Raw genomic sequence first — 22212 nt, 5'->3', positions numbered from 1 at the left:
TCCTGTATCAAGTGTCAGACGCACCCAGGCTGTGGAATGCGCTCATTGTTTTTGAATTCAGGTAAAGTCTGGAATGTGCAACGGAAACTGGGTGAAAGGTCATGATAACACTCAACAAAATAACCCACAAACAGTCAGTCTGTAAAACTCCTATATTTAGGTATTATGAAGCAACAGAATACATACCAATTGCAGTGATTTGCTGTTGCAGAGAAGATAATAATGCCCAACTGAGGGCCAGATTCTTCTACAGTTGATGAAAAAGTTGAGCTTCCAAAACTACATTTTTTGGGTGTTTCGTTTTATTAACAGCATTCAGAAAAACAGTTTCAAGTTAACATGGTTCGGCAGTTTCCCTAAACATTCAGTGACTAAACGAAACATTAAAATCACACAATATCCAACACAAGTGAAAAGTTTGAAGGAGAGAAATACTACGAAACAGCTTGGATGAAATAACATCTCTTAGTTACACACAAAGATTTCAAATTACGCTACAACAAAAGTGATAAACAGTTGCCTAATTTAAACAAAAAACCAAAATGTAATATTGACTTTAAATGATATGTTAGTTGCCCAACGAGGCAAGAAACCAACACATGCATGTGTTTTCCGATCAACCATGTTTAATTGCTTTAAAGAAAGGCAAAGATTGTAAAAAAAAGTCACATTGATAATAAGGAATTGCTTTTTATCAAGTGTAGTACGCTGGCTTTTTTACCTTGATACCTCTTTCAGCCAGGACAGGAACCAAATCATCCATTGTCAGCAATAACCTAACAAGCAGAAGTGTGTTACACAACTTGAGCTTATGGATCCCAAACCACACTCACTTCTTTTCTTTTTGTTTGCTTGATCTTGCACTTTGTGCTGAGCCTTTCATCTTGTTTAGCTGAAGGGCATCATTCAGAATGTCCGACATGAATTTCTGCGCTGCGAGGGATATTAAACGAACTCTGCATAAACACAAATGTGGTTTTAAAAAATATTCCGCAGGCCAGTTTATTTTTACCTTATTAGTTTGGACCATTTTTTATGAAAACACATTAATAAATATGAATTCATATTGGGAACTGTTTTGTTGCACAACAACCACAATACAACACATCAAAAAGCTTCATAACCCTATTTTTTAAAATGCATAATGTCAATACAGGGTTGAGTTGCAAGAAAATAGAAAAGCTCCAACAAAAGGTAAAAGGTGATACATAAGAGTTTACTTTGAAAGTGGCACACTACACTAACTACAACCCACATTCTTGTGTCTGTAGTGTTGACACCAGACTTTTTGAGGTAATATTCTGCAACACCATCTGGAATCTGCCAACACAAACAGACAAGAATTTAAACATACTTTAAATGCATGTTCACCATGAACATAATCCATTCTTCTTTATCCACAAAATATGCATGCTATTTTAAGATACAACTTCTTCCACACATTATGAAAATGATATTATACATGTATATTGATATGTATTGTCTGGTAAAAAGGCTAAAAAGGGACTAAAACTTACAGTTGGTGTGTAGTTTTCCAGTTGCTGTAACAAATCCACAAATTGCGATTCAGTTAACTGTATTTCTTCATCCTCTTCACTAGAAACATCTTTTTCAGTTTTAACGCCGTTCATGTTCGCTTTGTTTACGAATTCACACTTATTATTCTGATTTTAAAACAAATGGAAAACAATGAAGAAAAATCTTCCTTATTATTTATTTATGTCATAAGCGACACATATCGCTTACGTCGTGTCGCGTTTTTAATTGACGGAGACATTTTGGCATTATGTTGCTTTTATGTAGAAAATCTGAGAACCTAAAAGTCGAAATCATAAAACAATTTACTTATTTTTGTTTTCCTTTAATGTTTTGTTAAAATATCACCTAACGCAAAAGCCGTACTTTTCGTCAATGTGTGTCAAACACCGGATGTGAATCTAACTACAGGCGATGATTAAACAGAGTGCGGAATACGTACACATATTGAGATTTTTTGAAGGAGCCATATACTTCAAGTGAATATGGGAAGTTGTTGCGGAAAGTCGTCTAAGGAAGTTTATCAGAAGATTAAGTACGAGGTGGCAGTCAAGGTGAGACCCACATTCGTTGTACTGTAATTTTCCTGGTTCAATACGAAGCAGTTCTAAGTGTTTCAGCACTGAAAGTTCTGCATCGAAGAAAAATTATTTTTTGCTGGGTTTTGCAGACTTCTGATGCCTATATGCATGCGGGAACCGACGCCACAGTTTATGTTGTGTTGGTCGGCGAAGACGGGACATCGACCGATGAACAGAAACTGGACAACTTTCTGCGCAACGACCATGAACGCGGCAGAACTGATCACTTCAGAATTTGGGCGAGGGACGTTGGCTTGCCATGCATGATCAAAATATGTGAGATTGTTGACATTTTAAATACGAAGTGATGTGTGTTACGTTACACATTGTTACGACGCAAATCATTCATGAATTTATTTCCGCTCGTACCGCCCAACAATAGCTAGCATGTGTAACAGCCCTTTTCCGCCGACAAGGCAGCTGATGCTGGCGAGCGATAAATCCAGCCTAGGTTCACATTGTGATTAAATATAACGTGTGTTGTACACAGATTGTCCACATAACTATGCAATAAGTGTGTATTACAAACGAGACCGGGTTTAAACATATACGAACCAAATACATATGTGATATAGCTCTGTGAATATGATCACTGCACATACCGGTTTCCTGTACTCCGTGAATTTGCTAACCTTCTGAAGACCTACACAACTTGAGATATCCTGTGTTCTATGTTAGCAAACTACACAGACAGCCCATCTCAACTTACGTGGCATAAAGCTGTATACATACAGTGGCAAACTAAATTTTAAAAGTTTCTTCTCAAACCAAATCCTCTTTGTTGCACAAATAGTTTTGAAAGGGAGCATGCGAAGCGACGAATGGCTTTGCGAAACAATCAAGATCAGACGACAAGACGAGGAGGTGAATTTCGTCATTTATGACTGGATTGATTTTGGAGAAAAAGAAGTGGCGAAAGGAGATGGTATGTCCAACGTAGGCGTGTACATATTGTGCATATTATGACAAGCTCATTTTGGAAGAAAACGCAATGTAAACGGTGCACTTGGGTGTGCCTGTAGGTTTTGCAAGTATCATAGGCTTCATCATATCCTCCAGGTACAGGCCAGTTTGGTGAAAAATAAGTACATCTGGCTATGAACCATATACACCTTATATGCGTCTCCACCAAAATGCTCTAACACGGTTGTTTCTGCCGTTCTTTTTATTCGGCAAAAAACAGTAATTGTGTTTGGACGTAGGTAATTGGCACATCAAAAGCGATTCACGAAATAGAAAAGACAAAGCTAATATGTTAATCTTTATAAACAAACGTTTTGTACAGTGCTGTGCACATCATCAGCGCCTGACTGAGTTGCGACTAAGCGTCCACAAAGGCGGGCAAGCGATGCCTTTCATGGTTCACGGGTTAAATCAGAAACGACAGATTACTCTAAAAAGCTTGGCTGCATTTTTTTTTGTTCACTGTTCCCTTAAATAATTATTAAATTCACTTAACTAAATTCAGGTACAAGTGTACAAAGTTTATGAAATTTGTCTGCGGCCTAAATACGCACTATATGTACAAACATGCAAACTAGACCTGAATCATTTTTACTGCTCCAGCCATGCTGACACACAAGACCGAGAACCGCTATCTCCGCGCGCAAAGACACCGGGAAGTCGAAAAACAGAAGGTTCAATACACGTGGGCCGGAATACCAACGGAGGGCTCGGTTGGTTGGGGACTTCCCCGCTTTATGTACCCGAATTCGTATCAGGAATTACCCAAGTTCTTTAAATACGAAGACGCCAGGCTGCTGCACCTCGTGCGTGAGGGTTTGTCCGGCGGCATCGCCGAAGTTCTCAACTTGTTGGAAAGTAAGAGTGCGTTTAGTCGTCTCACGACGATGATATCCTTTACAGCAGTGTAGTTTGCGGATATAGTTCGAATTAAAAAAACCGTAATTAATGTCAAAAATGTTTGAATTCACCCTATTTTACTGTGTGACACTTAACTAGGTGGTACTTTTCGAAATTGTTTTTTCTCCAAGTGGTGCGCAACCGCAATCACTGCTTTACAGTGTCTTCTTAGAACAGTGGTTCTTAAACTGTGGTAGGTGTACCATTAGTGGTATACCCTTCCAGATCGTTTATGAAGTTACATATGATAAAATATACACGATTTCTTTGTAATAAACAAATAGGACTTTTTACAAGTCTGCACAATTGAATATGCGTATATATTACCTACCCTGCTGGTTTTCACATTAAATTGTGTTTCGGTGAATCATGTTTTAAACTTCGGCTGGGAACCAGATAGGCGGTACGTAATAACACTACAAAAATGTAGGTGGTACGCGATCACAAAAGCATTGAGAACCACTGCTTTTTACAATCGCATACAATTCCTACATTTGTAACATGCAAAACAGACCCACGTTGAACATTGAAGAGCACGATTGTAGTAATTTATATTCAAATTATTTACACAAATTAGGAAGGAAACTACCCTGTTCACTACAAAGCATAGTTTTGACTCAGTACCTAAGTATGGTCTCTTTATGAATTTACCACTTCCTTGTAAATACAGACTGGGTGGCCCCGATCAAGGACGTCAATTCATTCCGGCGGCTTTACTCCCACAATAAATTACGTGCAACCGAACTTCCCAACTTTCTCGATGGGTAAAGTACAACATACATTTTTTAAATATGCGACTGGATGGATAATTCACTGAAATTAAAAACTATGGTCAAAACAACAAATCGTTTGTTCTTCGGTTCTTTTGATTGGCGACAACGCAAAAATTAATCAAGAGGTACTATTTTATAAATTCTTTTACGTTTTTTTAAATAGTTGATACGTGTGTACATATTGCTCCAAACTGAACCTTCTTTGCATTACTTTGCAGTTGGGATACTGACGAGGGAATGGGACGTCAGTGCATGACTGGAATCAGTCCTGTCCACTTTGAACGTTGCCATGAGATTCCGTGTCATTTTAAAGTTACGGACGAAGACGTTTGTGCTTTTCTGAGCAATGGAAAGACCTTGCAGTGTGAAATGGAGGTGGGTGCAGAAGTTGTCCATAGTAATGCGATGTTAAGTCTAAACTGTAAATTATTTTGTTAACAGAATTATATTTGGTTTGAATTGAAATTTTCACTTGCATATGTTAGCAAAGTCTTACGTTAAAATATTACGAGTAGTTTCGGTGTTGCCGTACATTTGCAGGCTGGCAAAATCTACATAAGCGACTACAGTGATGTGGTAGATGGGATCCAACGCAATGTTAACCCAACTACTAGGAAGAATCTGCACTGCGCCAATGCCATGGCGCTTTTCTATGTTCGCGAAGACAACAAATTCGTTCCCATTGCGGTCCAGTTGGTGCCCGGAGAGCGCGATTACCTTTTCACACCTGCCGACAGCAAAGACGACTGGATGCTGGCGAAGATGTATTTCAGATCCGCCGAGGCAAACGTACATGAGGTGAAACATACAGTTTCAACAATTCCTGGGAACTCTGACAATTGCAACATCAATAAATCGCTTTCAAAATAGATTTCAGAGTGTTTAACGTGGAATAATTTCTTTAAATCACTATTCAAAATAAAAGCATACGTAAATGCTAATGTAACCGTGTATTTTTTTGTATATGCCACCCAGTGCTAGAGTAAGACTATGCTGGCCCAAAGTCAAATTGTAAAGGGGCCTGAAAATACATATAGGCCTATCTTGAGCCCCCAAGACCAATGGTAAACACTGAACAAAACAGCGACAGTTTTTATTTTACCGGCGTCAAGCTTGTGAAGGAATTAACTTTGGATGTTTTGACCGCTTTACCTCAGTCCTGTCTTGCGAATAAACTGTTATGTATGTCGCGCTCACAACATATTTTCGCAGTGGTTGTACCATTTCTTACACACCCATTCAATCATGGAGCCGTTCGCCGTGTCGTTGTTCCGGTGCTTCCCCTTATCCCATCCAATATACAAGCTGTTGCGGCCCCACTTACAAACAGTCCCCACCATAAATACGGACGCCAGGAAAACATTGATGCCCTCTACCGCCAAAGCCAACGAAGCCCTAGCACTGTGTAAGCAGACATAGATTAAAGAAGACATTTTTTTACCATTTCTTCAATACGCCGTGTTAGGCGCAGGTCTATAACTGTAGTAGTTGCTCATAGACCTGACACTGACACGGCGTATTAAACCAGAACCTTAAGATTTTTTTAAATCGAGAAAGCTTATGCGAATGAAGCATTTGAACAGCTAATATGTCCAAAACAGGGCACCGGCAATTACTACTTTTTTTACCACGTAAGAGTGTGGATGGTATATCAATACTGTTGGTTTCATAAATACATTGCTTTGTTTTTCTTTACGTTAGATATTTACTAAGTAAACCTTATGTTTTAGCTGGTTTATCTGCTACAAGAAAGTGGTATAAAGCTTTTCGAATGGAAGATCTTCACATTCCGAATCTGCTGAAGAAAAAAGGTTTCTTTCCAATAGCACAGCAATATCTGTTAAACTGAACACTTACTTTGTTCTTTGGTGATTGCAGGAACCCTTGATCGCAACCTACTTCCCGAGTATTATTACCGTGACGACGCCTTGGCGTTGTGGGACATTATGAAGCGATACGTATCTGGCGTCATAAACTATTTCTACATTGGCGACGAGGTTGGAACTTTTACCTAACTGTCATTCTTGGCTATTCTTTGCCAATAATATCAACATAACTCGAAGTTCACACCAATTTTCGATTTTGTTTGTTGTTTTTAGATGTCCAAACCCGGCATATATGGCTATTGTTTTACATTGAAACCAATAACAATATTTGTATTTTTAACAAAAAGGTTTGCTTCATGCATTACAATTGTACACAAAGCCAGTTTGGCTCAAACACGGATTTTGCGCGTGGAAATTTTATAATTTACAATGCTTTTTGTAGGATGTCAAAGAAGATGCAGAACTTCAGGATTGGGCGCAGGATGTGGCGGTTCAGGGAATTGGTTGGATCGATGGCGACCTCAAGGGAATGGCAAAAACTGTGACTACCAGAAAACAACTGGTTAGTTTGGGAATGCCTCCTCTGGCAAAATTAACATGATTTTTGGTTTGATGTTTGGAGTGTTTTCCATTGGTTTGTGCACTAATTAGGCAAGTGGTATGCATGTCCACATTTCTTGACGTGATATTTACCTAGATAGGCAATTTGCAGATCGAGCTTTGCGTGATTATCATATTCACCAGTTCCGTCCAACACGCGGCCGTTAACTTCGGCCAGTTTACCAACTATCGTCTGATACCTAACGCTCCACTCGCAATGAGGGAGCCACCACACAAAAGGGGAGAGGTATGTTCTACACGTGGTACATATGTTGTACCCTTAATAAGCATAGCAAAACACGCCTATTAAAAATACTGCTCCAGTAATTGGTTAAACATAAACATGTGTGCTTTAAAGTGACATTTTTTACCGCCACGCGATTTGAATCCAGGTCATCCAGGGCTAAAATTCCGACCAGGTTTTCTACTCGGCAATTGGATTGAGCACCTTTCCCGATTTTGTCAATTGTATTACAATAAATTGTTTTTAACTCATCTGAGTTCATTTGCGCCTCTGGTGGCTGCGTCACCTTTGACATTGGGAGTCGCCGTAGAGTATTTGCGAAACAAGATGGAACGGTTGTGTCTTTTGGCTAATTCATTATCCACCATTTTAATAATTGATGTGACATTTAAATTTGCCTAGATTTGTTTGAAGTATAAGCCACTACCACAAAAACAGACAAGCACAAATATGTAAATCATTAAAGTTTGTATCCAGTAAATCCTCTTTCCTGTTTTTACCAAACTGTTTTAACAAAGGCATCACAAGCAAGAATTATGAGCTCATTGCCTGACGTCACTATGGCAAGCAACACCATCGCATTGGCTTTCACTCTCTCATCATTTACCCCGAGTGAGGTACAAACGTTATTTTCACCAGTAAATGTTTATTTCTCTGCTTTGTATGGGTCGGTTACGCTTGCGGGGAGTTGTCATAAACAACGATAATTCGGCCATGTTGCGGGCTTCTATACATCAGTCAAGACACGTGGTATTCTGGGTAGGTGATCGTGAAAAGCCCTTAATTCCCTTCAAGTGTGTCTAAATGAGTAACCCTGGGCGTTGGCACCCCCTTACGATATTTGTTTAAGGTTGTTAAATGTAATTAAAACTGTGTAATTCATATTATTGGCTTCACTTTGCTTATCGTAACTAAAATTGTTTCATTGATTTGCACAAAATGTTGGTGGCACGTGAATTTATTACCATTTAGCCGTCAGTTGTGGGCACTGTGGTTTGTGGCAGACATTTTTTGCTACTTATTTAGGGATGGACGGTTGGGTCAGAATTAAATTGTAAATTATGTTAGGTCTACCTGGGTGATTACAGAAAGAAGCTCTTCGTCGAACAAGCAGTATTAGGGATGCAAAAGAATTACAAGCAGACGCTCCAAGCACTCGAAGAACAAATAGAACAACGTAATATGTGTCTCGAGCACCCGTACACATTTTTACTGCCTTCCAGAATCCCAAACTACATCGCTATTTAACAAATTGCTCAAAGACTGTGAATAAAAAGGTCAAAGCTAAGATGTAAAATCTGCTGCAGTAGTACTGATGATGAACCAAGTATAGGTTCAAGTAAACGTTTACTTAAAATGATTAACAGCATCTTAGCTTTGGCTTTTTTATTTAAAGTTATTAACTCCACTTATTTTGCACCCCCGCTTAAAAACTGTTAAAGCAAAACGGGAAACGGTAACTATTTGTATTATTACCGTTATTGTGTGAAGAAAAATGGATATTTGGAGGTCCTTTTGGAGGTTGATAGTATCTTCCTTTGCTACAAATAGGCTAAGTTTAATATTTCTGTTTGCTCACGTTTGCTGGTAGTGGATCGTTCGGGACTTTAAACGTAAAGAAAGTTCAAAATTGCTGGCGTGGAACCGTTCATAGCGTGTATGCAAGAAATATTATATTCGAGGTTGAATGGTATAAACTAAAGTGTTAATTTCGTGCTGGATTGTTGTACCTGTTTTATGCTGCATCCTTAATACCCATCCAAATAAACAGAATCCAAACCTTAAGAAGGCTACAGATACAGATACCAAGAACACGCATACCCCTTTTCCTTTAATTTTTTCTTGTTTTCAATGACGTCACTTTTGCGAAAGGTGACGTCACTTTTCCGGGTCATGTCAGCGTGTGAAACCGAAAAATTGGGCGGCGTCAATGGGGTTTCCATGTCTCCCCAAATTGATGTTTCGATAAAGGAAATGGTGCCTTGTAATTGCTGCAGCAAATAGTTTCACATGCAGGAGAGAAAAGGAATGTCGCAAATTATGAGCTGGAAATAATATAACAAAAAAACATAAAAATATGTTCACAATCCAGCGTCATTAGTTTGCTGAAACAATACAAGAGTAGGAAAAGCTTTCAAAATCTCAAATTTACTCAATTCACATATTATTGGAATGTTTACTAGAGAATTCAATGATCGGTTATTCTGTGTTTTTTTTTCTTGAATAGGTTGAGCGTCTCACCGACGACTCAATCACCAAAAACCGATCACCATCATTATATAATTGTGCAGGTGAAGCAGTCCTATAGATTTTCAGCAAAACTATTTTATCACGGCAGTGCATTATAGCAAGGTAATGACTTGGAAAAAAACAAAATATATCCTTTATGTTGCTTGCAATATGTTACACAACCGTTTTCGGGAACCAAGCCTAAAAGAATTCTGTGACCCAGGTCGCCTACAACAATATGGTGAACCAAATTGGTGATGTCACTTGTTAACCTGAAGCGAAATTGGACTGTTTCTGCTGACGTGATGTATGCCAGTACAGGCAACCCGTTCCGAGTCACTTCCCTTTTTCACGATACTTGCAAAATAAGTCTCTCTGGTTACAAGCACGCATTCCGCGTCACGACAAACGAAACGCGATCGAAAGTCTAATGAGTTTCACATTCTTAGCGCGAAAATTTGAGGAATTCCGTGCTTTCATATGCAGTTAAACTGCAGTCAAATATCGAATTGCCCAAACAAACAGCTTGAAAAAGTAAAGAGTTTTGCTCTGCCAATTTCGCCGAAGGTCTTCATACCCCAAAGCCATGCTACATTTTTAAACAACTTTGTTGGTGGTTTTACGATTTCGGAAACAATCCGAACTTTTAACCCGGGGATCAAAGCGTTTCTGTGACAAGCAAAACCCCAGTTAAACTTTTATTTGAACGCGGATATCTCGACCATCTTGGGAGGTAGCGGCATGCTTTTTGTACAGAGTTTAGTTAATACGCCAAACTTTCCAACAACACTAACTTTATTAAAATTTGCATGCTAATATATGTATATGAGAATGATATTAATACCTACTCAAACCACACATGGCTGTTAGTGTCGTTGGAAAGTTTGGCACACATCGCTGCTTTCGAAATTATTTAACTGCAATGAATTTTCGAATTAAACTTTGACTTGCAAACAGGCTCCGTATCTAATTTACTGATTTTAACCATATTCCTTGGTATATACGTCCTGGGTCGTTCAAGCTCTACACACAAGGGCGTATGTGAGGGGCTGATTACCATTCGGAGAATTTCACGTAGCTTGTTTGTTTTTTGGTCAAGGTATGATTTTATTCGATAAAAGGGATATGAAAGAGTAGTTGCAAGGGAATCCGTTCCCATGTGTTCGGACAAGGTTTTTCAGCCAAAATGCGCTCAAGACAAAAAGGGTTGTAAGAGTTTTACGCTTTGTCGCTACGAAATGACCATTTTGTATCTTGCACTACTTTGGTTGCGTACCATCTGTAACGTAATTTTACGTTACATAGCAACGTTTGCATTCTTGGAAATATGAACTATGGTCACATAACAGCCAGTTTCGTCATCAACGTCCGGAATCTCTTTCCATGGGTTTTTGTGTTAAGGCATTATATACGTAGCGTCTTGTCCAGCATCTCATTTCAAAATGTATAGCAACGGTTGCTTTCTCACGTGATTTGATCTCGTTACTAGTTTCTACGCAACAGCTGTGCTTTTATGTGATTTTATTGGCCAGCTTAAATGTGTCGCCTTAGAGAAGTCCTTCATTGTTTTGTGTGAGAGTGCGTCTTTTGTTAACTGTTCGCTGACCGTTAGTCCTTGGATCGCCCTTCTTTTCACGACACCTCGTTCGCTTTGTTTCCCTCCGGTTTAAATAATGAAACTTTCCGTGTGCGTTTAGCTGAGGTGGAAAGGGGCAGTGCAACGGTACTGTGCTCTCCTCAGTTCGTAAATTCACTCAGTTTGGCGTTGGTATAATTGCGCATGTTAATTTCGTATCCAAAATTGTTCATGGTAAATAAATATTGGTGTAGAGTAGTGATGTTCCCAATTCCAAATTATCCGGCCCGGCCGGATCCGGATAGATATCAATCAAATCCGGCCGGATAATTTGGATCCGGCAGTTTGTTAACACCGATTCGTGTATTATGGCAAAAATTTTTGATTCCCAACAGAATGTTATGTTAAGGTTAGCCTGTCATGAGTGGAACAAATAAACGTGGGCATTTATTAATATGGTAAAACACGTCACGAAAAACCTTAATAACAAATAACAGAAAAATCTTACGTCGGCGAGTATAACAGACTGGGTCCCAAAAACGAGTAATTTGCGAAATGTTTGTCCGCTTTTAGGACAAAAATGCCTTCCCAACTATCCGGTAAAATTAAGTGTATTATCCGGCCGGGTCCGGGTATTGAAAATTGGTCAATATCCGGCCGGGTCCGGGTACCGGGATCCGGCGCAACACATCACTAGTGTAGAGTTTGCATCGAGAGTTACTTAAGTCAGGTTAGGAAAACACAACAATTAGAACTCACGTGCGATCTAATGTCAAATGCGTTAATCAAATAGGATTTCCATCGATCATAAATAATATTGTTAAGACTCGGATTGAGACTCATATTTGACATAATAGGTCGCAACACCATCGAATTACTCGCATGGCCATTACAGGTGTATAACAAAGCCTGTTTCGTTCTGCGGTTACTAAGCAGTCCATATATGGCTTAGTGTTCAACCTGATTCATTATCGGCAGTCGTTAAGTTCGTCTGGCGTACATATCACAAACCACCATTGAGACAAGGCTGGATCGTACATGGATAGCACAAGTCCACCACTTATTTCCGTTGGCTTTAAAGGTTTTCGACTCGTTAGTGGTCTGGATACAATTTACAGATGGCTTTGGTAGGTGTTTTAAGGTAGAGGTAATAAGACGTATTCATTGGTCATAACTGAAGTTTGCATCGATCTCCGCACGCACGTTCATGCGTCCCAACATTGTCCAGTGCTTCAACATAAATCTTATACCTGTACTTAGCCATTTTGCTTTTTCAATTTATTCGTTCTATTTATCTGTTTTGAAATATTGTCGGCTGGAATCACGTTGGTTCCTAACGTAAATTTGTTCGATGAGAGTACGTAGAGGGGGGCACACGTAAAGATGAAAAAAACGGCAAACTTTACTGACAACGTGCGACTGTAGTTCAGCCAGTTTGATAGCCAACCTCACAAATATGATGATGAAATTTTTGCTACTATATACACTTCAAATGCCTTCAGTTGATAAACCGCCCACTGAGTTTGAAGTTTAGTCATATGTCGCGGCGGTTCGAACATCCAGCGATTGCGGAAATGACGATCAAATGTTTAATTCCGGCACTGTTACACACAACAATACCTATACTGAATATACCATGCAGCCGGGTTGTGATTATCGCAGCTATGTAGTCCATGTATCAATCTAACTGTAGTTGAACTACTGTGTGTATAACTGCGGTCTATACCAGCACAGTTCGGGTGTCTGAAACTTTAAAACAAAAGTTAACATGTGTATGTATGAGATTCGGGGATCGTACAGATGGCGGTACGGTTAGTTCAATGAGTATGCGTTACAAATTTGATGCGAAATTGCATGTCTAATTGCTGGTTTCTGTTGGCAAATGCTTTGAAATCGGTCAACCAGTGTGCAATATTTTGTCGGTTATCTGTCTGGTGCAACTGTGCTCTGTTTTGATGCGAATTTATGCGGCTCCATCTTTGAATTGAGATCTGCATCACGCTTTTCGTCAAACCCGACGGACAAGACATTTGTCAAATTCGACCATCCATATCGGACAATAATATCAATACGTACAAAAACTTTTACAAAACAGTCGAAGGTCTAAGGGGATTTCGAAAACTGTTTCAGTCGAAAGTTGTCGGGGGATTTTTGTTCGAGGCGCAAAAGTATTTTGCGGTTACGTCATTTGAGAGTAAGACTTCATTCAGATCTTGCGAAATGACATCATGTGTCCATGAGCATGACGGGAATTCAGTTGAGCGAGGCGGGGTGTTTTTCTTGAAAAAGGAAGGCAGATGAAATGTTAAATGCTCACATACTAGTGGGTCAAGTGGTACGGTTATCTTGACGAGAGTAGGGGACTAACGGAGATAAACAGGGGGGTTCCGAAGTTCTGATGTAAAGTTAAATCTGTGCGGGTTGTGCGTGTGGCAATTACGTTGTTCGATCGTTTTATGCACGTAAAGTTAATATTTTTATCATTTCTTTGTCACTAACTATAAAAGAAACTGTGTTAGTAGTGGTAGTAAATTGCGTGGAAAGTGAAATGGGAAATTGCTTTCAAAAACCGGAAGATCCGTACAACAAGATATATTATGGGATAATAATTAAGGTAATCTTTATGTTGACGAAAATGTTATGTGAAATACAAAAAAATATAAAAAAATGGCTAATCAATTTGTCTTTGAACTTGTTACAGTTTGGTTTATAAACGATTTAATAAGTTCTTTTCTTAGACTTCAGATTCCTATAAAAATGCTGGCACTCGATCTGTGGTTCACATAGACCTGATCAACGCATCGGGCGAATCCACAGGTCCCATAAAGCTCGATAACTTCTGGCACTCTGACTTTCAAAGGGGACAAGTCAACCACTTTCGGCCATATGTGAAAGACATTGGAATGCCGTTGATAGTAAGAATCAGTAAGTGATATAAGATTTCTATCGACTCTCTGTTTTGAAAAACAAAGAATGAAATGAAACTTGGTAAGCTGCAGACAGGGTGTGTACACGCACTGTTTCGACCTGTAAGGTCTCATCAGTGCAGCTGTTGAGTGGCACTGTGCTAGCTTTTACACTAGCGGGCACACTAATCTCCAGTTGGTGGTACCTTTCGGTCATAAAAAAAAACTTGTTTCACAAAAGCTTGTAAGTTGCATCACATAAACTATTCAAGTTGATTGCCAGACGGAAGAAATGTGATTACTTGTCCACTCTGCCTGCTTGTCTTGTTGCCGATTGTTTCGAAAGGGCGTAACAGTTTAAATTGACCTGATTTTTCTGGATTGATGGTCGTCGGCAAACACGGATTATTTCCGCGGGAAAATATTAACGCGAGGCGCAGGCCCCATGGGAGGGGGTTGCAGTCGGTGCGGCACACTAGGGCCCCTGGTCGTTTAGAGGCGAATGAGCAACAAATATGGGACCACGAATTAGGGAATTTCTTACGTGAAAGGCTGGGTTTCACCGACAATGCCATGTGATAAATTACAAAAGGTCCTCGCTTCGGCACATTTTTTCGCTCGGGGGGCCTGGTCACGGAACCGGGGAAGGTATTTGCGAAAACATTCTCGTTCGGTTTTGTGTCCAGCTCTTGAAAACCGGCACCACGAGGACGAATGGTTGTGCGATTGGATCAAAGTGGACGCGGGAGGTGATGAAAGAGAATTTCCCATTTATGCGTGGATAGAGGAAGAATTGGAAGTCACCATAGGAAAAGGTTTCCAGTTTTGTGTGATACAATATAACGAGCATGTATGTTGAGTATATTACTTGCTGGTGAAAATACCGTTGCCCGAGTATTAGCTTTATGGCATTCGAAGACATTTTTAACTTTTCTATGAAGTCTTTGTCTTACAAGGTTTCCAGTTTGATGTTCATATGTTGCCCTGCATTGCACTACGTACAAATATCTGCGCACAAATTATACGTCACAAAAATAATGCCAAACTTTAGGAACAAAAAACTTACAGCTTACTACTTTGTTATAGAAGTTCATTCCTACTAAAAAAACAAAATATATTATGCGTAAAGACAACTGAAATTCCAAATTGCCCGAATTTAAGCAAAATGGTGAATATGGATGTAGTTCACGTATTTAGAAACAAAATCTTTAATTTGAAACTTTTTCCTTCAGCCATGCTGCCACAAAAGGTCACCAATCGTTACGTGCAAGACCTGCGCAAGAGGGAAATCGAGCAGAACAAGGTTACGTTCAGTTGGGTGCCCCGCCCCCCGGAGGATAGCGTGGGTTGGGGACTTCCCCGGTATGTGGATGCAGCTTCTTACGCCGAGCTACCCAATATGTTCAAGAGGGACGTGGTTAGAGCTCGCGACTTTTTGGACGACGGGCTAGGAGCTGGATTTCAGGCTATTTTCGACCTGATAAGCGGTACGTTATAGCTCTAGTTATGGTATATTGTTTGTATGGCAGGGTGAATATAATTTACATCGCAACTTTGGCTCTTTTAATTAACTGTTATAATTATGGTCGGCGACTTAGGTGGCGACAAATTGGAAGAAATGTCTAAGAAAAAATTATTCCTATTCAAATATAAAACTATTCAATCCAAATAATTGGTATTCGAACAAATTCGACTATTAGTGACGTCAAAACCGCCACCATTTCACTTAAACTATTGACATTTTCCCACAATAGGAGTCGGAGTTGCTGAATTTGGAATCGAACAAAATATTTTTGCGGGGTCGAGGTAGAATAATCTTTTCGCAAATAGTCCGAAAATGCGACAAAATCGCCTGAGTAAACCAAACGCTTGGAAAACAAAACCTTTTATGTGTATAACACTTTCTGGTGGTACTTTTCAGGAAAAAACAACACTTAATTTTCTCACACTTAAGACAAACATGTTTTTGTCGTATAAATGTGAGGACATTGATCTCTTTCAGGAGTAGTTGAACCGCTGGCTGATGTGGATTCGTTCCATCGTCTGTACGCTCACCGCAAGCTTCAAAGAATAAAAGAAAACCCGAATTACCTGAAAGAGTCAGTCACTTTTGTATATAGTTGCATGTTGTGACTTAATTGCCATCTAAAGTTTAGTGGTTTCTATGACGATCGATTTAGTTAATTCGTATTAAACTAAAACAATTGTGAAAAGTAGCCAAAAAAACTTTGGTCTCCACTACTTTTTCCGCTGATTTCCACATTTGCGTGTTAATTTCCATACAAGGCAAAACACATTATATAAGTCTTAACAAAACTATGGTATGTTGAAATTTAAAAGTACAGCAATGAAAACACATACGCAAAGACAGTTAAGAATGCTGACAAAAATAACATTTTGTTTCTTTTTCATATTCCTTCGAGATTTCAATAATGGACAGGCCAGCGATTATAGTGGACAGCCATGGACAGCCAGCGAACCGCTTACCCTAATTTCCATTTTCTGTTTAGTTGGGATACTGACGAGGGAATGGGAAGACAGGTGATGACGGGAATCAGTCCACTTGCATTTAAAAGGTGCCGTGAAATTCCTGATTACTTTAACGTCAAAAACGATGACGTGGAGAACTTTCTAGAGGGACGTACGTTGGAATGCCAAATGGAGGTAATACGATAAGTACCGACTTTTAGCCAAAATATATTCACGTAATGCGAATAGCGTAATTTGTATCCTTAATAAACGATTGGCGCAGGATCCTGTTTAAATATTAAAACTACTGGTTATTTGTAAGCTGCAGACAGGGTGTGTACACGCACTTTTTCGACCTGTGAGGTCTCATCAATGCAGCTGTTGCAGTGGCACTGTGTTAGCTTTTACACTAGCAGGCACAATAGATTCCACTTTGTGGTACCTGTCCGGTCAACGTCGATCTGTTGGGTACCCTATACTGGTTATTTCCTTTTCATCATTCATGCACATTCTGATTGTATGGAAAAATATGATTTGGTAAAGATCCAAAAGCTATAGTTGACTGAAACCTTCTCCCAATGTAAATAATACAGAACTGCCATTGACTGAACCTTAAATGAAATATTTTAAAGGCTGGAAGAGTCTACATCAGCGACTACTCCAAGGTCTTTAAAAACATCGGTCGCAACCCCGCCCCTGGTACCAATCTACCGCTAATATGCCCAGAGGCTGTTGGGCTCTTTTTCGTCGACACCGAGGGCAATTTCAAGCCCATTGCCATTCAGTTAATTCCTGGCAACAGGGACTACCTCTTTACCCCTGGTGATGGCAAGGAGGATTGGCTCCTGGCAAAAATGTATTTCCGTGTCGCGCAGGGTAACATGCATGAGGTAGGTGCCAGGCGTTGAATTGTTTGTTGTTGCTGCCCGCGACAGGGTTTTGGGCCTATAAGGTCATGAGTGAAACAACGCAAAATACCCCGCAAAACCGCTGAGCTCTCGTAGCTCAGTCGATAGAGCGTTAGGCCTGGTAAGCCCTGTGTCGAAGGTTTAAACAACACCGAAAGCTTGATTTTTCAGATCTCGCTTCGACTTGTTGGGAAAAATGGCTGACCCAGTTTAGCTGGAATGTCTGGGCTGCGATGCCAGAGAACCTTTGCCTAAAGTAAAGTTGTAACGCAGCGCTGGTGTAAATGTGTTTCCAATTCACTAAGTTTGACCAAGGAAACAGTAGAACTAATAGGAACGGTAACCAGAATGCTCCTAAAAGAATTTGCCTTCTTTTAAGTTACGATTGTCATCGTGATATTCTGGGTTTCCCAATGCAATCAATGCAAGGAGACTTGTTAATAAATCAACCAATTTTACATCAAATTTAAAATCGTTGACAAAACAGCAATATATAAGAGTCACTGTGTATTGCTTTTCAGTGGATCTATCATTTCCTTTACACACACTCTATCATGGAACCGTTTGCTGTTTCTCTGTTTCGTTGCTTACCCCTTCCTCACCCGCTGTACAAACTGCTGCGACCTCATCTTCGTACCGTGTCCGCCATCAACGCGGACGCCAGAACTGCGTTGATTCCGCCCACTGCCTTTCCGAACAAAGCTCTTGCAACCTGTGAGTAAGACTGATATTGTTGCATTTACCTGAAAGGCTTCAAAAAATTGACTAAATAGTATGGTAGAGTCAGCAGCAAGGTATATTGTTGTATGTTGATATGTGCTGCTTGAATATGATGAAGTTTAAAAGCAAGATAAGCAAAATCGGCTTATGCGAACACAGCCTTATCTATCGATGCTTTCAAGCCTAAGATTTTCATTTTGCTGCAAGTTTAAGCTGGTTTGTCTTTTTTAAAGCTGCTCTGGACCTCAGCCGAACTGTGTATAAGACCTTCCAGTTCGAAGATCTGGTAATTCCAAAAGTGCTAGCAAAAAACGGTAAGAATATTTTAAACTATCATTGGCGTATTGTACTTGAAAAGCAACTCGAAATACTGTTACATTTGGAAGCCAAATAATATTTACACAATAACAACCAGTGTTAAATAACTTATGTGGCTGTTTGCGGGTATAGTGCTGGTGTAACTACGCAGAAGAACCCCAGTACGAATTCCTAGAAATGATAATGCGGAATATTAACGATATTTTTGCTGACGCAGAAACTGACAACAGGGATCTTCTCCCATATTATTACTACCGGGATGATGCTTTGGCGCTTTGGAACATTATGACTAAATATGTGAAAGAAGTTATTACATACTACTACAAGAGCGAAGAGGTAACGAAAATTGAAAAGTTGTCGTAAACAAATGTAATCTGGCCCGGTGCTAGAAAAAGCGAAGTCTCAATAAAAAAGCGGGGCCTGTATTTCACCCACAAAAAGATTATCTGTATTTGATTTTTTGCTTGGTAAACTGCGGGACACCATTTCAAGCGTGGCCTACAGAATCGGCCTTAAATTCCACACATATTTCACGCCTCGCCTGAAGATGTTTCCAACAAATTCTCATATGAATAAAGTTAAACATTGAATTCACAACAGAACGGGATTTGACAAAAAAAATATCTTTTCTTTAGGACATCAAAAACGATTACGAGCTCCAAGCTTGGGTGAAGGACGTCGCTACAGAGGGTGTTGGATGGATAGATGGCAACACCAAAGGAGTGCCACAAGAGATTAAAACATTCGACGAGCTGGTAGGAAAAAGCATAGAACGACAGGGTTGAGTAACCGAGGCGCAGGGCCCTTGAGAGAAGAAAGATGTGACGGTGCGAGGACCTTTCCTTTAGAAGATCATTTTAATTTGTAAATGGAACTCAGCATTTACGACAGAAATTTCTTAATGATGAAAACAATAGTGTTTGTAGGCCCCCTTTTGTTATTTATTGGCCCCAGAGCGCCCCGGGCCCGCTGCGGCGGTTGATATTTCTGTACTTTTCAAAATCAGATCCTTCGCGTCATAATTGTTTTGCATAATCTGCCCATTTTGGGAATTTGCTTGCATTTTATTTGTTTAGTGTTTGTTGTCTGGCTTTCTGTTTGTTCATATAAGTGAGCATGGAGCCGTCCATCCTTACACCAAGCAGCACTGATGAAACCTCATAGGTCGAAACAGTGGCCATCTTTCTGCAGTTCACATAAAATTATATTTGTTGTTTGGTATTCTTATAACTTTTTTGTATTTCTTTTAATCTTGAAAACAATTTTCAGATCGAACTTTGTGTGACGATCATATACACTAGCTCGGTGCAACACGCGGCAGTTAATTTTGGTCAGTACGAGACGTACAAGTTCGCACCAAACGCACCACTGGCCATGAGACTTGCACCTCACATGAAGGGAGAGGTATGTGCGGTATAAATCCACTTGAGGTCTCATCACCGCATTTAGCCCTTTGTAGTTTTTTTTATATAAACGTTAGTAATGCTCGTCAAATAATTTATTACTGTTGCTGTCAGGCGGCTCTTCTGGCAATAATGTTGATGAACACCAATGTTTCGGTTGCTATGCAGCAGCCTTTTTCAGGATGTACCAATGTAACAGAGAAAAACGTTGGTGTGTATGAGATTATGTGTCTCGACATCTGACCATGTAGATTTTGTACATTAATAATGGTCCTGACGAAGGCTGATGTATAGCAACCAAACATTGATTTTTTTAAACATCATTGCCGGAATACTTGTTAAACGTTTATAACATATTAAGGACATTGGCAATAACAGTGACGAGGTTTTACATATGTTTGTATACAGGCAACGAATGAATTAATTATGGACAGCCTGCCCAACCTCGAAATGGCGATTATCATGATTGCTGTTAGTTTCGCACTCTCCTCTTTCTCAAGTGAAGATGTGAGTAAACTATTTTTAGCAATTCAGAAAATACCAATAGTTGACTCCATGTATGTATGTATGGCACAGAATGAAACATTTACACGATAACATGTCGGAGAAATGAAGTATGTTAGTTATGTGGCGCGCCCATTGCTGCGCCATTATGCATATTTTATTATAACCCAAAGTGAATCAAATATTGACTTAACTTAACAGCATCACGTGGCGCCAGATCAGTTTTCCCATAAGACACTTCAAAGTTAAAAACACTAGATATTTTCTTCGTGAAATCCTTTTTTTAACGCCACTTGTTCTGCGTGACGTAGGTGGATATTTTGCACTTAAAATTACGATATAAATAACCTCGTCGCATAACGCAGTGCTATTTTAAAAAAGACATGTTAATATTTTATCATTTTACTTTTTACTTTTCCGTTTTTATGTCAGAACTGGCGAAACAAGTTTTCTTCAAAAGAAAACTTCCTTACGACGCGATGTCATTTTAGAGTGTTTTCATAAACTTCAAATTTAACTTAGGTAAAAAAATCTATTGTGAATAATTCCCATTGGCAATTCAGGTATTTCTCGGGGAGTACAACAAGCGCCTCTTTACCGAGGAGCCGATCATCAACATACAGAACTCGTACACCGAGGCTTTGAAGGAGTTGGAGAAGGAAATTGACAAACGAACCGACCCACAAGTCCATCCATATACCTTCCTGATTCCGTCGAGGGTCCCAAATTACATCGCCATATAATCACAAAAATTCACTCCACCTTATTATCTGGACGTTGGCAAGATTGTTTCCATTTATCCAGTGATTATTTTATGTGTTCGATTCTATTAACATGCTTCTATCTCTCTTAACAAATGTTGAGTTCCAATAGTCAGAACTTTTTGCCCGATATTTTTGTTGTAATAGAAGTTCGTTACTGTTTTTTATTCAGTTCACGCCACGTTTTCCGGCTAAAAGTGTTGACAAAACTTGTATATTTTTTATTCCTGGTGGTATTTGCATGTTTACCAAACAACTTCAATTACTCGAAAATGTCGCACTTACTAACTTGTATTATCGTCGTTGTAAATAATGTTATAAACCAGACGACAACAGAAAGGTAATAAAAAAGCAATGATATAGGCCTGTTTGATATATTTGTCACAATAGATAAATCGATAAAAACGAACTCGCCTGAACCCGAAAACTAACCGTCTCTGTAAAAGTAGTGACGTGAATAATGTCAGCACATTTTATGCTGAGTAACGCTTTGCTTCTTATTGGACTTGTGGCAATTGACTTACGCACACTTTAGAAGCAACTTCGTACAGCTCATGCAGGCACCTCTTTAAACATATTAGCAGGGCCGTATTTCTGGAACATGAAAGGCTTTACCTTTCAATCAGTGGATAATACGTTCAGCAAACGTAATACGTCCAAGGTGGCATTCAACCGTTGCTCTGATAGAAAACGAAAAATCTTTGTGAATAAGTTAACGTCATAACAATTTCTGAGAGACGAAACCCGTGGAAGCCACCAACTAGACAATGTGACTGTCACAAGACTGTTTTTCCTCACCAGGTACAGCAACACTATGAATACATGAAACAGACTAAAAAACATTAAAATTCAAGCAGTATATAATGCAACAAACTTTTGACGGAAATTATGACGTGTAACAAAAAATGACGTTTAAATTGCTATTTCATTCGGTTGGTTGATTTTAATCTGATTATCTCGAAGCGGACAGGTGGTTTTACTAAAAAACCATTACT

The 22212-nt window shown here is 39.4% G+C and overlaps 3 protein-coding genes across 3 annotated transcripts; 2 read left to right on the top strand and 1 right to left on the bottom strand.

Annotated features, from left to right (window-relative positions):
* Nucleotides 1–292: 292 nt before the first annotated feature.
* On the bottom strand, nt 293–1695 carry LOC145894823 (transcription initiation factor TFIID subunit 10-like). Its single transcript, XM_082983473.1, has 4 exons — nt 1518–1695; nt 1256–1320; nt 834–956; nt 293–776 (listed from the first exon to the last, which is right to left on the bottom strand). The coding sequence occupies exons 1-4, from the start codon at nt 1629–1631 to the stop codon at nt 695–697; spliced, it is 384 nt and encodes a 127-aa protein (XP_082839599.1). The 5' UTR covers nt 1632–1695; the 3' UTR covers nt 293–694.
* A 326-nt stretch (nt 1696–2021) lies between these two features.
* LOC145895430 (allene oxide synthase-lipoxygenase protein-like) lies at nt 2022–8671 on the top strand. Its single transcript, XM_082984237.1, has 14 exons — nt 2022–2090; nt 2207–2393; nt 2911–3042; nt 3684–3938; nt 4651–4744; nt 4972–5128; nt 5294–5551; nt 5966–6158; nt 6484–6564; nt 6632–6750; nt 7022–7141; nt 7292–7426; nt 7942–8040; nt 8492–8671. Exons 1-14 carry the CDS (start codon nt 2022–2024, stop codon nt 8669–8671), a joined length of 2079 nt encoding a protein of 692 aa, XP_082840363.1.
* Nucleotides 8672–13733: 5062 nt separating this feature from the next.
* On the top strand, nt 13734–21543 carry LOC145894437 (polyunsaturated fatty acid 5-lipoxygenase-like). The gene is made up of 14 exons (XM_082983029.1): nt 13734–13842; nt 13967–14153; nt 14821–14949; nt 15367–15621; nt 16137–16233; nt 16645–16798; nt 17236–17493; nt 18033–18225; nt 18465–18545; nt 18767–18885; nt 19185–19304; nt 19819–19953; nt 20361–20459; nt 21020–21543. Exons 1-14 carry the CDS (start codon nt 13777–13779, stop codon nt 21197–21199), a joined length of 2073 nt encoding a protein of 690 aa, XP_082839155.1. The 5' UTR covers nt 13734–13776; the 3' UTR covers nt 21200–21543.
* Nucleotides 21544–22212: the final 669 nt, after the last annotated feature.

Source organism: Ascidia mentula, chromosome 3 (assembly GCF_947561715.1).
Source record: "Ascidia mentula chromosome 3, kaAscMent1.1, whole genome shotgun sequence".
NCBI lineage: Eukaryota > Metazoa > Chordata > Ascidiacea > Phlebobranchia > Ascidiidae > Ascidia > Ascidia mentula.
The sequence above is the reverse complement of the archived record's forward strand: the minus strand, read 5'-3'. Positions and strand labels throughout refer to the sequence as shown.

What these genes read in the sequence shown, in the direction of transcription:
- LOC145894823 (XM_082983473.1), bottom strand. Translation starts at nt 1,631, where the DNA reads ATGAACGGCGTTAAAACTGAAAAAGATGTTTCTAGTGAAGAGGATGAA. An exon ending in AACACTACAGACACAAGAAT is followed by an intron (nt 957 to 1,255) that starts GTGGGTTGTAGT and finishes GTGTTTATGCAG; the next exon opens with AGTTCGTTTAATATCCCTCG. An exon ending in AGCAAACAAAAAGAAAAGAA is followed by an intron (nt 777 to 833) that starts GTGAGTGTGGTT and finishes TCTGCTTGTTAG; the next exon opens with GTTATTGCTGACAATGGATG.
- LOC145895430 (XM_082984237.1), top strand. Translation starts at nt 2,022, where the DNA reads ATGGGAAGTTGTTGCGGAAAGTCGTCTAAGGAAGTTTATCAGAAGATT. An exon ending in CAACGAAGCCCTAGCACTGT is followed by an intron (nt 6,159 to 6,483) that starts GTAAGCAGACAT and finishes CTTATGTTTTAG; the next exon opens with CTGGTTTATCTGCTACAAGA. An exon ending in ATTTCTACATTGGCGACGAG is followed by an intron (nt 6,751 to 7,021) that starts GTTGGAACTTTT and finishes TGCTTTTTGTAG; the next exon opens with GATGTCAAAGAAGATGCAGA.
- LOC145894437 (XM_082983029.1), top strand. Translation starts at nt 13,777, where the DNA reads ATGGGAAATTGCTTTCAAAAACCGGAAGATCCGTACAACAAGATATAT. An exon ending in GCCGTTGATAGTAAGAATCA is followed by an intron (nt 14,154 to 14,820) that starts GTAAGTGATATA and finishes TTTTGTGTCCAG; the next exon opens with CTCTTGAAAACCGGCACCAC. An exon ending in CGTTGGAATGCCAAATGGAG is followed by an intron (nt 16,799 to 17,235) that starts GTAATACGATAA and finishes AATATTTTAAAG; the next exon opens with GCTGGAAGAGTCTACATCAG.